The sequence below is a fragment of the Nicotiana sylvestris genome, chromosome 7, assembly GCF_000393655.2.
Source record: "Nicotiana sylvestris chromosome 7, ASM39365v2, whole genome shotgun sequence".
In the NCBI taxonomy this organism is placed as follows: Eukaryota; Viridiplantae; Streptophyta; class Magnoliopsida; order Solanales; family Solanaceae; genus Nicotiana; species Nicotiana sylvestris.
The window spans coordinates 170,383,387-170,400,492 of NC_091063.1; the positions used below are offsets into that span (position 1 = coordinate 170,383,387).

General features: G+C 36.0%; 1 protein-coding gene across 1 annotated transcript; it reads left to right on the plus strand.

Moving 5' to 3' along the window:
* The first annotated feature begins 2,424 nt into the window (after positions 1-2,424).
* LOC104210364 (tyrosine-protein phosphatase RLPH2-like) lies at positions 2,425-11,417 on the plus strand. Its single transcript, XM_009759259.2, has 4 exons — positions 2,425-3,039; positions 10,381-10,448; positions 10,662-10,841; positions 10,949-11,417. The coding sequence occupies exons 1-4, from the start codon at positions 2,529-2,531 to the stop codon at positions 11,117-11,119; spliced, it is 930 nt and encodes a 309-aa protein (XP_009757561.1). The 5' UTR covers positions 2,425-2,528; the 3' UTR covers positions 11,120-11,417.
* The last annotated feature ends 5,689 nt before the right edge of the window (positions 11,418-17,106 follow it).

The window sequence follows — 17,106 nt, forward strand, 5'->3', positions numbered from 1 at the left end:
CCAGTGCTTTCCATAATTTACTTGCAGAAGTTTCCTTTGTGTATGGATATTTCTGCTCTCTAGCAAGGTAGGATCGAATGGTACCGCAAGCAACACGGTTGATAATTCTCCAATCTTCTTCTCCAATAACATCTGGTTTCTTTTCTTCAATGGCCAGATCTAGCCCTTGTTGAAAAAGGACATCTAGAACCTCGCCTTGCCACATCCCAAAATGTCCGGACCCGTCAAAAATTTCTACCGCAAATTTCGCATTTGACACAATTCTTGTCATAAGCGAAGATGCCAATGATGACGTATTGTTGACACTTGATGTAGATTCTTCTTGTTTATTGTCTCCCATATTTGACACAAATATTATTTAATAGCTGACGACACAAATCAAGATTATTTCCTTTCTGATGTAGAAGATCAGACTAAGCTGCAACCACAGAGCATACTCAGACAGAACCTTGACTCAGTTACCAAGATAAATCTTTTCTGATGTGGAAGATCAGACTATGCTGCAACCACAGAGCATACTTAGACAGTACCTTGGCTCTGATACCAATTGTTGCGGAAGCCAAATGTATATAGTGTGAATAAGTCACAACTACTATACCAAAAATTATGACAGCCACCAAATAATAAATAAGACAATAAAGCAACAATAAAGGGAACACCAGAATTTACGAGGTTCGGCTAATTTTGCCTACTCCTCGGACACAACCAATATTTTATTTCACTCCAAAATACAAGTGAAATAATACTAAAGAGAGAAGATACAAATGCCTTAAACAGATGAGAAGGCAAATGAGAGGAGTGTTTAAATCCTAAACATTAGGCCTTCTTTTATAGGGGGAAAAATCCCCCAACTCTTCTCCCAACTGATGTGGGACTTTGGCATTTTGCCAAACTTCAACACTTTGCATGACTTCCAGCACAACTCCGACATGCTAAATCACCAGGAAATTATGTTAATTCACCTGCACTTAAAAAGCCCCGATACTCAGCAGAAGTACCTAACAAAAGCAAAGCGGAAGTCCAGAATGTGCTTATGATGCCTTTGCACAAAGTTCTTCTCCCTGTGAACTTTTCAACTTTAATGGCTGCCCTTCCTATATATGCTGAATCGCCCGGTCTCTCTGTTGAGGAAATACATGCTTTGAAGGAACTCAAAGAGAATCTTCAATCCTTATTCGTTGACTTCCATACAGCGAAGAAGCAGCACGATGAGTGTAATAGTAAGGCTCACCAGAAGGTAATCCTGATGGACGAGCTCATTAAAGGCCAGGAGCATTACAACAATCTCAAACAACATCTCAATGAACTTGATAGGAATTCCATCAGAAGTCAAATTCTAGAGTTGAATGAAAGACTAAAAGAAGTAGAGATGAAAAAGAGAACCATTCAGGAAGAAGGATTGAATCTGAAAAATACATTGTCTGCCAAGTTATCTGCATTGAAAGAATTGGAAGCAGAATTTCTTGATTTAAAGAAAGAGTTGGCTGATTCTCAAATTAGCAAAGCAGAGGTTAGTTGGGCAAACTACAAACAGAAGTTAAGTGGCTTGGAATTGTGAAACAGAGGTTAATGCATGTAAATATCATTAAGTAATGCAAATGTAAATATCTTTTGCTATCTTCTCAACTTGTTTTGGAGTAATAATCTAACTTAAATTAGCACTTTGGTACATGACAATGGCAATATTTTCCCTGCGTTTATTTATGTTAGATTTCTTTCTCTTTCTTTTTTGTTTCAAATTGATCTTTCTTGTCTTTAGAACTTCTTTAGAAATCTTATATATGGTAAAAACCTAACGGAAACGAAACAAATAAAGCTATGCAACTTGATACGATGTTTTCTATCAAATAAATATTTTAAAATATAATTTTAGTATATTGTTTTTTCCATTGCAAGGTCAAAGTAAAATCATAGTCCAAGACTATATACACAATAACATCTAATTTCCTCAACCAACTTGAGAGGCTTAACATCGTCCAATGTTCGTGGATAACGTTACATAAGGGTCTGACATTTAGTGAATTAAGAATAAAAACTAGCTTTGATACTATTTTCGTCAAAGCTAAGGGTCTGACATGTATTATTTTCTTATTCCAAATTCTTTAGCACCGTTACTTTGTTGAAAGTCAAATTATATTTTCTTTGCATTTTATGTTATTTTTGTAGTAGTTTGATTTATTTGTCATTTCAAATATGTAAACCTTTTCACACAATATATATATATATATATATAAATTATACTTTTTTTTGGAGCACTTGGAAAACAACACATTCTTTATCCAGTGGTCTATTTTATTTCGTCCGCTAGGACGTAGTTCATCACCTTTTGTGTTGGGAAACGTGTGTCGGTGATGTACACCTCGTTGGAAACGTGCTAATCATTGTATATTTCTTTTTATATTCTATATTAATATTATCTGGGAAAAGAACACACACATTTTCTTCTCTTTTTTTTCATTTCACTCGGACACTGCTGCAAAATAAATCATTTCCAACCTCCCATTCTTTACTCCATTAACAAAAAAAAAATGGAGGACAAAAATCCACCCACAAAACCTAGGGTGGTCTGTTGCATAGGTGATATCCATGGTCACATAACAAAGCTTCAAAATTTATGGTCAAATCTTGAGACTTGCATTGACCCATCTGATTTTTCAACTGCCCTTATAATTTTCTTGGGTGATTACTGTGATAGAGGTGCAGATACTCATAAAGTTTTAAACTTTTTAATTTCTTTGCCCTCAAAATACCCAAAACAAACCCATGTTTACCTTTCTGGAAATCATGATTTTTCTTTTGGAGCATTCTTGGGTGTACTACCAAGTCCAATTGATGGATCTGAATTTAAAGAAACATGGAAAGAGTATGAAATGAATGAGGAAAGAGAAGGGTGGTATAAAGGTGAAGGCTTTGAGAATATGCATTTGCAGGGGAGAATATGGGCTGGAAATCATACTTTAAACGGTATTGAATGTAAAGGTTCTATTTATGATGCTGCTCCTACTTTTGAATCTTATGGTGTTCCTCATGGTTCTGCTGGTATAATTCCTTAATTTCCTCTCCCCTCTTTTTGTGTGTGTGTGTGTTTTGGCTTTATTATTATGTTTATTTTATATAATTTTTGCCTAAGATGAGCTTATATGGAGTAATGTGATCGGTGAGGATTCATATAGCTGACAGAACTTGTTTGGTATTGAGGCGTAGTTGGGGTTGTTGTTGCGGCTTTTGTCTGTTGAATTGGTTGCTAGCAGTTATGTTGCACAAACTCTCCAAAATGTTGCCGCACCCATGTCAGATACGACACGCAGTGAGGTGACATTTTCGGAGAGGGGTTTAGCAGTGATGGAAAATTACGTATGATTGTTTATTTTCCCTTCCTAGCTGATGACGGATTTAGACCTCTATGCTAGTTCTAAAAATTCCTTTTTTTAGTGGTCTTGTGTATATAGGAAGTGTTTCATTTGATGGTTGTTTTCACAATGATAGTGACTTTGGATGTTTCGGGTGGTTCTAATTATCAAAAGCTCGTCCTTTTTCCCGTCATATTGTGGTTCCTAAGTCCTAATTACATACTTGTTTACTCTACTTATGGATCCTCATATTATGATTCCTAACTACATAGTACTTGTTTAGTCGTGGATGCGGTAATACCAATATTATACAGGATGGCGTCCCGCGATACATCCTATTTGCAAATGATTGTAGGACCCATAAAAGGAAAAAAGGAAATAAAGAAAAAGTTAAAAAAGTTGGTGAAGTCAAATTAGCGTGGCTGAATTTTTTTCAATAACGGCAGCTGAAATTTGGACTTTACAAATTGAGGAACCAATCAGATTGGTTGAGTTGTGAAAATGTGCCTATAAATATGAGCTTCATTCGTTCAATTTAAGTACACCAAAATAACGAGAGAAGCATAAAGCAGTGAGAGTAATCCACAGATTGTGGTCTGTGAGATAACTAGTGAGTGGTAGTAATATTGTAGTGAGATGTTTTAAATAAAGAGTATTATTTCTTTCAAAGTTGTAGTAGTCTCTTGACACTACTGAGTTGTAATATTATAGTGGTAATATTGCTCCACTCGGGTATTGTATTTTATCCCGCTAAAATATTTGGTGTCATTATTACTCTCTTGTGTTATTATTATTTGCTGTGGATATTATTCCTGAGCGAGATTATTTTTTATCCCACAACGTGGTATCATAGCCATGACAAATAATGGTCCGCCATCTTTTCAGTTACCCCGTCTGACAAAAGATAATTATGAGAAACGGTGTCTACGTATGAAAGTCATCATTGACTCTCAGGATGTATGGGAAATCGTAGACATAGGGTATGCAAAACCCGATAATGAGGAAGCTTTGTCCCAAAATAAAAAAGAGGTCTTGGCAAAGACAAGGAAAAAGGATCAACAAGCCCTCACGCTCAACCGCCAATGTTTGGATGATGCCATGTTTGAGAAGGTGGCAGATGCTACCACCTCAAAGGAAGCTTGGGAGATTTTACAAAATTCTCTTCAAGGAGTTGACAAGGTGAAAAAGGTAAAACTTCAAACTCTAAGGGCTGATTTTGAAGTTTTAAAAATGAAAGAATCCGAATGCATCTCGGATTATTTTTCAAAAGTGAAGGCTGTTGTAAATCAACTAAGAAGATACGGGGAAGACATAGAAGATGTCCATGTGGTAGAAAAGATCCTTCGCACTTTAACACCTAAATTTGATTTTGTGGTGTGTGTTATTGAGGAATCTAAAGATTTAAACTCTATGATGGTGGAGCAATTGGAAGGTTCTTTACAGGCTCACGAAGAAAAGATCAAAAGGAGACAAGAAGTGTCATCGGAGCAACTTCTTAAAACTCAGGCATCCTTCAAGGATTATGGAGGTGAAACAAGCTATCAGGAAACGGACGATGTCGAGGACGAGGCCGAGGCCGAGGAGGTCATGGAAGAGCAAGAAGTAATGGTAATAATTTCAACAATGAAGTTAAAATCCACCAAACATTCAGAGGTCGTGGTTGTGGACAAAGAGGAGGAAGAGGACGTGGATACTACCAAGAAAATAATGGACAAAGGTATGACAAATCAAAAATTGAATGTTATAATTGTCATAAATTTGGCCATTACTCTTGGGAATGTCGTAGCAATGTTGAAGAAAAGGCTAACCTTGTTGGACGACAAGAAAGAAGAAAATGAGTCAACGTTGTTGATGGCACTCAAGGAAGAAGACAGAGATGATTGCAGCTCGTGGTATTTGGACAATGGAGCAAGCAATCATATGTGTGGATGCAAAGAGAAGTTTGTGGAGATCAATAAAACAGTGAGAGATAATGTGTCCTTTGGAGATACCTCAAAGGTTCAAATCGAAGGGATAGGTACGATTCTGATCTCCTGTAAAGATGATAGTCACAAGTTAATTCAAGATGTTTATTATGTGCCAAAATTAAAAAGTAATATTTTAAGTTTGGGCCAACTTCTTGAAAAAGAATATGACATCCACATAAAAAATATGCATCTTTGGCTTAGAGATTCAAGTGGAATTCTAATTGCTAAAGTGCATATGGCAAAGAATAGATTGTTTCCTCTAGATCTTAAAACAATTGATGCAAAGTGTTTGAAGGCTAATGTGCAAGATGAATCATGGTGTTGGCACATGCGATTTGGGCACCTAAATTTTGAAGCGCTCAAATCAATGGGAGAAAATAACATGGTGCATGGGATACCATCAATTAACCATCTCAATCAATTGTGTGAAGCTTGTCTTCTTGGAAAGCATGCAAGGAGGAGTTTTCCAAAGGAGGCCATGTCAAGATCAACCAAGCCGCTCCAGCTTGTCCATACTGATGTGTGTGGACCAATCAATCCACCTTCTTTTGGTAAAAGAAAATACTTTCTGCTTTTCATTGATGACTTCAGTAGAAAGACTTGGGTTTATTTCTTGAACCAAAAATCTGAAGCTTTTGCTGCTTTTAAAAATTTCAAAGTACTTGTGGAGAAAGAAAGTGGCTATGAAATTAAAGCTCTAAGGTCCGATAGAGGAGGCGAATTCACCTCAAACGAATTTAATGACTTCTGTCAACTTCATGGAATTCGTCGCCCTCTAACGGTACCTTATTCACCTCAACAAAATGGTGTTGCAGAGAGAAAGAATCGAATGATTCTTAATATGGCTAGATGTATGTTGAAAGCTAAAAGTATGTCTAAGGAATTTTGGGCCGAAGCTGTTTCTTGTGCAGTTTATTTGAATAACAAGTCTCCAACAAGAAATGTTAGAGATCAAACCCCTCAAGAAGCATGGAGTGGAAGAAAGCCAAGTGTCAAGCACTTGAGAATCTTTGGGAGCATAGCCTATGCTCATGTGCAATATCAAGGGAGAGCAAAGCTTGACGATCGAAGTGTCAAGCATGTGTTTGTTGGCTATGATACGAGTTCAAAAGGCTACAAGCTATACAACCCAAGCAGCGGTAAGGTGGTGGTAAGTCGTGATGTTGAATTTGATGAAGAACTGGCATGGAATTGGGAAGCTGAGGAAGAAACTTCATATGATTTTCTTCCATACTTTGGTGATGAAGAAGAACCAGAGACCGTGGAACCTGTGTAGGACACAACTCCACCTTCTTCTCCAACAAATGTTGCATCTCCCTCTTCTCAAGAAGGTTCAAATGAACAGCCGCAAAAGACAAGGAGCATTCAAGAGCTCTATGAGGACACAGAAGAAGTTACTAATTTTGATTTTTTATGTTGTCTCTTTGCTGACAGTGAACCAATGAACTTTGATGAAGCTGTTACAAACAAAAGGTGGAGACAAGCCATGGAGGAGGAGATTGAGTCAATAGAGAAGAACAACACTTGAGAGTTAACAACTCTTCCCAAGGGTCATCGAGCAATTGGAGTGAAATGGGTATACAAGACAAAGAAGAATGCTGATGGAGATGTGGAGAGATACAAGGCACGACTTGTGGCTAAAGGCTACAAGCAAAGGCAAGGCATTGACTATGAAGAAGTCTATGCACATGTTGCCCGCATGGAGACTATTCGTTTGTTGATCTCTTTGGCGGCGCAAATGAAGTGGAAGATTCATCAACTAGATGTCAAGTCAGCCTTCTTGAATGGCTATCTTGAAAAAGAAGTCTATGTTGAACAACCATTAGGCTTCGTGGTCAAAAACCATGAAGATAAAGTGTTGCGGTTGAAGAAAGCTTTTTATGGATTAAAGCAAGCCCCACGAGCATGGAATAGTTGCATCGACAAGTATTTTCAAGACAATGGATTTACTCGTTGTCTCCATGAATATGCTCTTTACCTTAAAGTTCATACTAATGGAGATATCTTAATTGTTTGTCTTTATGTTGATGATCTTATTTTCACGGGTAATAACCCAAGTTTGTTTGAAGCTTTCAAGAAAGATATGTTCCGTGAGTTCGAGATGACAGACGTAGGGCCCATGTCATATTACCTGGGCCTAGAAATGAAGCAGATGGAGGATGGAATTTTTATCTCTCAAGAAAGCTATACAAAGGAGATATTGAAGAAGTTCAACATGCTCGATTGCAACCCCGTGAACACACCGATGGAAAGTGAGACAAAATTGTCCAAGTTTGATGAAGGAGAAAAAGTGGATCCCACATTCTTCAAAAGTCTTGTGGGAAGTTTGAGGTACTTGACTTGTACCAGACCAGATATACTTTTTGCAGTTGGAGTAGTAAGTCGCTTCATGGAGGCTCCTACCTCTACTCACTTGAAGATCACTAGAAGAATTCTTCGTTACCTAAAATGTACGATCGATTTTGGGTTATTTTATTCTTCTTCTAATGATTTCAATCTTGTGGGATTTTGTGATAGTGATTATGCGGGAGATATTGATGATAGAAAAAGTACAACTGGTTTTGTATTTTTCTTGGGTGATTCTGTTATTTCTTGGAGTTCAAAGAAACAGTCCATTGTTACTCTCTCGACTTGTGAAGCCGAATATATAGCAGCAACATCATGTACCTGTCATGCTATTTGGCTAAGGAGATTATTTAAGGAGCTCAATTTGCCACAAATGGAAGCTACAAAGATTTGTATTGATAACAAATCAGCACAGGCACTCGCCAAGAATCCGGTATATCATGATCGAACCAAGCATATAGATACAAGGTATCATTTCATCAGAGAGTGCATTGCCAAGAAGGAAGTCGGGCTCAAATATGTGAAGTCTTATGATCAAGTTGCAGATATCTTCACAAAGCCTCTTAAGTTTGAAGATTTTCAAAGATTGAGATCAAGACTTGGGATAAAGAAGAAAAATCAAAATTAAGGGAGAGATTTGTAGGACCCATAAAAGGAAAAAAGGAAATAAAGAAAAAGTTAAAAAAGTTGGTGAAGTCAAATTAGGGTGGCTAAAATTTTCAATAAGGGCGGCTGAAATCTGGACTTTACAAATTGAGGAACCAATCAGATTGGTTGGGTTGGTGAAAATGTGCCTATAAATATGAGCTTCATTCGTTCAGTTTAAGTACACCAAAATAATGAGAGAAGCATAAAGCAGTGAGAGTAATCCGCAGATTGTGGTCTGTGAGATAACTAATGAGTGATAGTAATATTGTAGTGAGGTATTTTAAATAAAGAGTATTATTTCTTTCAAAGTTGTAGTAGTCTCTTGACACTACTGAGTTGTAATATTATAGTGGTAATATTGCTCCACTCGGGTATTGTATTTTATCCCGCTAAAATATTTGGTGTCATTGTTACTCTCTTGTATTATTATTATTATTTGTTGTGGATATTATTCTTGGGCGAGATTATTTTTTATCCCAACAATGATATGGTATTAATTGACAAAATGTAACGAGGGAGTCATTTAGAAGTTGGAACTACTTAGAAGTACGATAGAGAGTAAGTGAGGTAAACCAAAAAGAAACATGTGCATTTTTAGCACCATAAGAAGAACGATGGTGAGATGAAATTAGATAGTTGTGGTTTCTAAATGAAGACAATTGAAAAATCTAAGCTCAATCTTCCGGGAGAATGACCTGATAGATGAAGATATAACACATTGAACTAAAATAGGATGGTTGAAATGGAATGGTTTATGGAAGTGTTACGTGATTGGAAGATAAGTAACAAAGTGAAAGGCTTGTGTAGATAGTAATATTATATGGAATGTTGGTGCTCTAAAACCCAACATATCTACAAATTGAATGTTGCACAGATGAAAGTGCTTAGAAGGATATATGACCATATGAGATTGTGCAAGATCTCCAACAAGGGTGCAAGTAACCTAAGATTGTTTGACCATATTCTACATATAATTCCATATGCACCAGTCTATAGTTTCGACACTATAATAATTGAAGGTGATAAGAGGGAATGAAGCAGAACCAAAATCACATAGAGGGAAGTTGTCTCAAAAAACATACTTCGAAATTGATATGGATTTAGCTAAGACTCGAATACAGTGAAAGAAGATGATACATATAGGCGTTATCAATTAGCTATATTAAGATTTAATTGTTATTGTACTTACATTAGGTCCGATATTTTGCATGAGTCTTCTTATTATAGTTAGGCTTATATTCCCATGTAGAAAATAAGTGTGAGATTTAGAAACCCTCTAATTTTAGAAAACTACTAATTTACTTTAAAAGACAAATCATCTAGTATTGGAATGAAATGAGTTTTTGTTGAGCGCAACGGTTACTTAGGATTAATATAACTGACTCTAAATAATTTGGGATTGCAGCATACATTATCGATTGATTGACTATTATTATATGCTATCCCAATTCTATATCAGCGGAATATCTGTATCAGTTCCTTGTTGGATCACCTAGTCTGATTTGGGTGGTGATCGTTCAATTTTTCGTTCAACTTCTGTGTGATTTCTCTTGTTTATCAGTGTAATATGTTCTATAGTTGTTTATATTATAAAGAAATGTGTATTAATAAGTTTTTATTTTCTTCCGCTTCAAAAATAGGTGTATAGTTTGACATGCAGCTCTTGTTGAGTAGGAATGCTCATTTAATATAGGCGTTGTTCCTTCCTGTCGTGCTCAAGATTGTCCTTTTTCATATGGTGTTGGGTGGACCTGAGGAGAATTTGATTGCTGATAGTTCATTCTATAGTTCAATTACCTGTTACCCAAAAAAAAAAACTTAGTTCTGCCTATCGCATTAATACATAATCAAATAATACAGTCAGACCTTTCGATAACAGCATTCCTATATAACAACACTTCACTATAAAAGTCAAGCTTTTCGTAACCAATTTTCATGCTATGTTATAATATATGTTCTATATAACAGCACTTCGTTATAACATCCAAAAATATTCGGAACAAACGAGGCTGTTATAGAGAGGTTTGACTGTAGTCCTTTTGTTAACAGTAAGGTTTCACTCTTTACAGAACTTATGAAGGCAGTTCCTGATGAGCACAAGAAGTTTCTTGCCGATTTGGTCTGGATTCACGAAGAGGTAAATTCTTTTGTCTTCACTATTCTTTCCTTTCCAACTTTTTCTTCCCTTCTATTTTTCCATGACCACCTTAAGTAATTCTTGATTTGTCTTATCGAAAAAATATGTGCTTAAATTTTGTTTCTGCTTTATAACTAAACTCAAGAGTGCTCATTGATCATGTCATTACTTAGCTAACTTTCAACAGTTATGTTTCGTTCTTTTGCTTTCTAGGACGATGTTTGCATAAAAACTGAGGAAGGAATTAAAAGCTGCAAACTAATTGCTGTTCATGCTGGTCTGGAGAAAAACAAAGCTGTTGAGGAACAGATTAAAACCCTTAAAGCAAAGGACACAAGGATTTCTAAGGTGGAACCCCTTAGCGGAAGGAAGAACGTATGGGAAATCCCTCAGGTAACCGCTTCAGGGAAACTCGATCATAGCTCCATTCAGTTTGTCATTATATCATGTATATGCTTTCAAAGAAGACGCAAGTTGATTGTTGTTGCATTTTTCTGTAGGAACTGACTAGAACTCCAACAATCGTCGTAAGTGGTCACCATGGGAAACTCCATATTGAAGGTTTAAGACTGGTAATAGATGAAGGTGGTGGACTAGAAGATAATCCAGTGGCTGCAGTTGTGCTTCCTTCAATGAAAGTTGTACGGGATACTGATCGTTTGGTGAAATAGACTATGGTTTGTGTCAAATTTATTGACCTTTTCTGTTTAAATCAGAAATAACCAAAGTAAATTGCAAAACCTAAAAAAACACGACTCCAGTGGCTTTTGTATCAACAAATAACTCGTATTTTGTTGAATCATATTATGTTGTAGATGTAGTCAATAGATTTACACAATAAGCCTGTATTGAACAAACTTCAAGCCTGTCGAGAATCATATTATATTGTAGATTCTCTACTTTTGGATATACTGCTCGTATACGGGAGACTTTCCCATTAGTAGTGAAATTATTTACCTTTTCCACGTATATTTTCAGACGCTTGGTTCGCTGGTACTATCTTTCTGGTTATGTTGTTGTCAAGGGCGGATCTACTCATTGAATTTGGGTGCTCGAGCAACCATTAATCTCGGCTCCGAGTATATATAATTGTGTAGAAAATTTGAGAAAACGAATATTAAAAAAATAGAAAGCACCCAGGAGACAAATAGTCTAGTGGGTTCTTTGGTTAAGGGAGGGTGCCGGAAGTTTACGAAAATTGAATGGGTGAGGGTTCAAATCCTTGTCCCGACAAGCCTTTTAAAACAAACAAATTATTCCCTTTTTTTCTCCTCATATTATCAAGGTACTTTCCCTTTTTTCACTAACCGCCGTTTTTTTACCCAATACTACTTTTTAGAATTCCTTTCTGTTGACTTTGTTTTATCTCTTCTTATTTACAAAATGTAGTTCACTATAAAGAAAGAAAAAGAAAAAGGACTCCAAAGTTCGACCCTTCTGAAGACGAGCAATTCCTCCCGAAGGGACAAAACCATCAATCTCTTTTCTTGTCAGTTATGTTATCCATCACAATTTTACGGCATTCATAATATTAATACTATGAGTTTTCTCGTTAACTTTTTTCATCATCGTGTTACAATAGTTATGCATTTATATAATGTGATTGCTAATAACTTTATGTTAGAAAAAGCTAAGCACCCACGAACTTAAATTTCTAGACCCGCCACTGGTTGTTGTTTCTATTCTATTGTCGCATTTCTTCTTCTTGTGCCAAGGGTCTATCGGAAACAACCTCTATCCCAGTGTAGGGGTAAAGTCCTCGTACACACTATCCTCCCCAGTCCCCACTTGTGAGATTATACTGGGTTGTTATTATTGTTGGTATGGTCTCTTCTAGCTTGATTGGGTCAAAAAGTTGAGTTAATCCCCATTTATACATACAATCTTGATTGCCCGTTAGAAACATTCTAAGACAATAATAGGTGCGTCGGGGACAAAAAATTGCTTTTAGTTGATTTTTGCAAACTCAATTAAAGAGCGTTATGACAGTCTCTCTACAACAAGAGTGAGTTGCTCTAGTGGTGCGCATCCTCCACTTCCAATTAAGAGGTTGCCGAGAGTAGATTATATTGTGTTGTTGTTAGATGATGGTCTCTCTACCTTCGTAAGATAGGGGTAAGTTGAACAAGGTAGGGGCAACTTTTGTTGTTGTTTTTGTTGGTTGTAATTAAAGAGCATTACGATTTTTTTTATTTTTTTCAGTAACCATGAAGTTCGGAAAAGTTTGTGTGCACCTCGATTAATTCTACGAGATACCGATTGCTTCACAGTACAACTATATAAGTATCGAGTAACTCTGTTCATCAAGACTTGGACAAATAAAAAAAAATCACCTTAAATGTTTGTCTTCGCTGGGTTTTGAAACCGGATACTTCATATTTCTCAATGACATGAATTTTAAAAAATAAGCAAAATGACAGCAAAAATCAAAACCAGCAATACTGTTTGGGACTTTCTATTTTCTTATTTCTTTTGAATAGAAGACTTTCTGCATTATTCACTTAGGGCAGAAGTCTTAGAAATTCTTTAGAAGTCTTGGATAGGGGGTGTTCACTGTTTGACGGAAAACGAACCAAACCGATTAAGTAAACCGATATTTTTTTTGATTTTGGATTGGTTTTTGTTTTAAATTTTAAAAACCGATAATATTTGATTTGGTTTTGGTTCTATTTTAAAAAAAACGAAAAATAAACCAAACCAAACCGACTAATTATATACAAAATTTAATAATTATTTATATACAATATAATATCTTTTTGTAAATAATTTTAAATATTTTATGCATTTTAATTGTTATTTTGAATTTTGGTTTATCCTTTTATATCTTAAAAGATTGCCTAAGCCCAAAATAATAGGACTCGACCAATTTTCTTTTCGTTAAGAGACTCTAATTCTCTAACCCTCCGCACATACTTTTGCCTAACAGAATAGTTAAAAAAAAATCACCACAAGAGTAAAGAAAACAAATTCAAATTGCAAGACAACAGTGGCTAAAGCTTGAGAAAGCAAACTTTTAGTTTGTTTTTTGTTCATTCTTTTCATATAAACAAGTAAATAAACTTTCAGTTCTGAAAGAAATATATAAAAAGCATAAATTTAGCAAATTATTCTCAGATTGTTGTCTAGCGTTGTTTTACTATTATCGACTTATCATTAGCTTACTAAGAACCGAAAAACCGAACCGAACCAAACCAAGAACAATCAAACCGATGATTTGTATTTAATTTGGTTTGGTTTTAGTTTTAAAATTTTAAAAACTGATTAAATTGGTTTGGTTTTGGTTAAAATCAAAAACCGACCAAACCGAACCGTGAACACCCCTAGTCTTGGATGTGGTTAAAAAAACTAATGGAAACTAAACAAATAACGCTATGCAACTTGAACGATGTTCTCTATCAAATAAATTTTTGAAATATTATTTTAGTATTTTTACCCAAAATAATATTGTCATGTGACCAGTTGGTCATAGAGTTCAAATCGTGAAAACAGACTCTTGCAGAAATGAAGGGTAAGACTGCATACAATAGACCCTTGTGGTCCGACCCTTCTCTGAATCCCGCGTATAGCGGGAGTTTAGTGCACTGAGTTACTCTTTTATTTTATTTTTCATTGCAAGGTCTAATTATAATCATAGTCCAAGATTATATACGAGACAACATCTCAGAGAAGTTTGTTCGGCTTTGTACAGTAATGAACAAAGAAAAGGAGAAAAACAGAAGGGCGGAGAAGGAGAAAACTGGTTGTGAAGGGTCGTCCTCAAAATCAAACGAGGACAAGGAAAGGAAGATCCAAGTCAAGATCTAGACCCAGCAAAGATGAATGTGCCTTTTGTCGCGAAAAGGGGCATTGGAAGAAAGACTGTCCGAAGTTGAAGAATAAGGCCAAACATAACAATGGAAAGGCCATTATGGATTCAAATATAGCTGATTGTGATGATTCAGACTTCTCATTAATTACAACAGAGTCATCAACATCATTAGACATATGGTTGATGGACTCGGCTTGTAGCTATTATATGTGTCCCAAAAGGGACTGGTTCGTGGATTTTCAAGAAGGAGAATATGGAGTAATAGCCCTCTTACCTCATATGGAATTGGTTCAATATGATTAAAGAACCATGACGGAATGATCAGAACATTAACAAATATTCGATATATACCGGATTTGAAGAAGAATTTCATCTCTGTGGGATCCCTATAATCAAAAGGGTTCAAAATCATTGCAAAAAATGGAGTGATGAGAGTATGTTCCGGTGCACTAGTGGTAATGAAGGCCAATTGGAAAAACAATAACATGTACTATTATTGCGGTAGTACAGTTATTGGGACAACGATAGTGACATCCAGTGACGAAAAAAAGGCAGAAACAACCAGGCTATGGCATATGCACTTGGGACATGCTGGAGGAAAATCCTTGAAAACTCTATCAAATCAAAGATTGTTAAAGGGAGTAAAGGTTTGCAACTTGGAGTTTTGCAAGCATTGTGTCAAAAGGGAAACAGACAAGGGTTAAATTTGGTACATCGATTCATAATACTAAAGGCATTTTGGATTATGTACACTCTGATATTTGGGGTCCTTCCAAAATACCTTTATTGGGGGGGAAACACTATTTTGTAACCTTTGTTGATGATTTTTCCCGAAGAGTGTGGGTGTATACAATGAAGAGCAAAGATGAAGGGTTGAGAATTCTCAAATGGAAGACGATGGTGGAGAATCAAACAAGCAGGAGGATCAAGTGTATTTGCACAGACAATGAAGGTGAATACAAAAATGATCATTTCAATAAGGTCTGTGAAAATGATGGCATCGTCTGACACTACACTGTCAGACATACACCACAACAAAATGGAGTGGCAGAACGTATGAACCGGACCTTGCTGGAGAAGGTACGGTGTATGTTGTCCAATGCTGGTTTGGGCAAAGAATTTTGGGCTGAGGCAATTACATATGCATGCCACCTCATTAATCACTTATCATCTGCTGCTATTGATGGCAAGACACCATTTAAAAAATGGTATGGAAAGCCTGTTGTAGATTATGACTCTTTGCACGTATTTGGCCCAACTGCATATTATCATGTGACAGAGTCAAAATTGGATCCAAGGGCAAAAAAGACTATTTTTATGGGGATTACTTCTGGAGTCAAAGGATATCGCTTATGGTGTCCTATGACAAAGAAAGTAATATTCAGCAGGGATGTTACCTTTGATGAATCTGCTATGGTAAATAAGGTAACAGAAGATACCAAACAAAATGAGGGTGCTTCTAAGCAGGTGGAGTTTGAGGAAAAATTTATTTTTCCTACACAAGAAGCAAAAGAGGAAACAAATGAAGATTATCCTCTGGAAGAAGAGCCAGTAGAGAGGGAGATTCCAACTCAGGAACCTCAACAACAACTTGAATCAATAGCAACCAGCAGGCCAAAAAGGACAATAACAAAACATGTTCGTCTTATAGAGACGGTTGCTTGTGCCGCCTCAATTGTAGCTGATGATGTTCCTACCACTTATAAAGACGCAGTCTAAAGTTCAAAAGAAGATAAGTGGAGGATTGCCATGAATGATGAAATACAGTCCCTTCATCAGAATCATACATGGAGATTGGGCAATCTCCCGAAGGGAAAGAAAGCAATTGGATGCAAATGGGTATTTGCAAAGAAAGAAGGATTTCCTAACCAAGAAGATATTCGGGTACAAAGCAAGATTGGTGGCCAAAGGATATGCTCAAAAGGAGGGAATTGATTACAATAAAGTGTTTTATCCAGTTGTAAAACATTCCTCCATTAGAATTATGTTGGCTTTGGTAGCATAGTTGGATGTAGAACTAGTTCAGATGGATGTAAAAACCGCGTTTTTACATGGCAACTTGGAGGAGGAAATCTACATGACTCAGCCAGAAGGATTCAAAGTTGCTGGAAAAGAAAATATGGTGTGCAAACTTGAAAAATCATTATACGGATTGAAACAATCTTCTAGACAATGGTACAAACGATTTGACAAGTTTATGTTGCGGCAAGGGTACACGAGAAGCAAATTCGATCATTGTGTGTATTTGCGCAAGCTTAAATATGGTTCCTTTATATATCTTCTCCTATATATTGATGATATGTTGATAGCGTCCAAGAATTCGGAAGAAATTGATAAGTTGGAGATTCAACTAAAGAAGGAGTTCGAGATGAAGGATCTGGGTGAGGCAAAGAAAATTCTTGGCATGGAGATAATAAGAGATAGACGTTCAAAGAAACTCTGTTTATCTCAGAAAGAATATTTGAAAAGAGTACTACAACGTTTTGGCATAGATGAAAAGACTAAGCCAGTTAGTACTCTACTTGCTCCCGATTTTAAGCTAAGTACTACTATGTCGCCAAAAGATGAAGCTGAACGAGAGTATATGTCAAAGGTACCATACGCAAATGCTGTTGGTAGCTTGATGTATGTGTGAGCACCTAATTTTTTATAATATTTAATTTTTTATCACTTTTTCTATGTAAATATTTTAGGGGTTTTAACCAATAATTTTTAGCTTTGTTACACTTTTTACTATAGGGTAAAACTACAAAATTTTAAAAGGTGAATTATTACGATTAATATTATTTTATTTTTATTTTTATTTTAAAATAATAAAAAAATTCCAAAAAATATTAATTTTTTTTAATT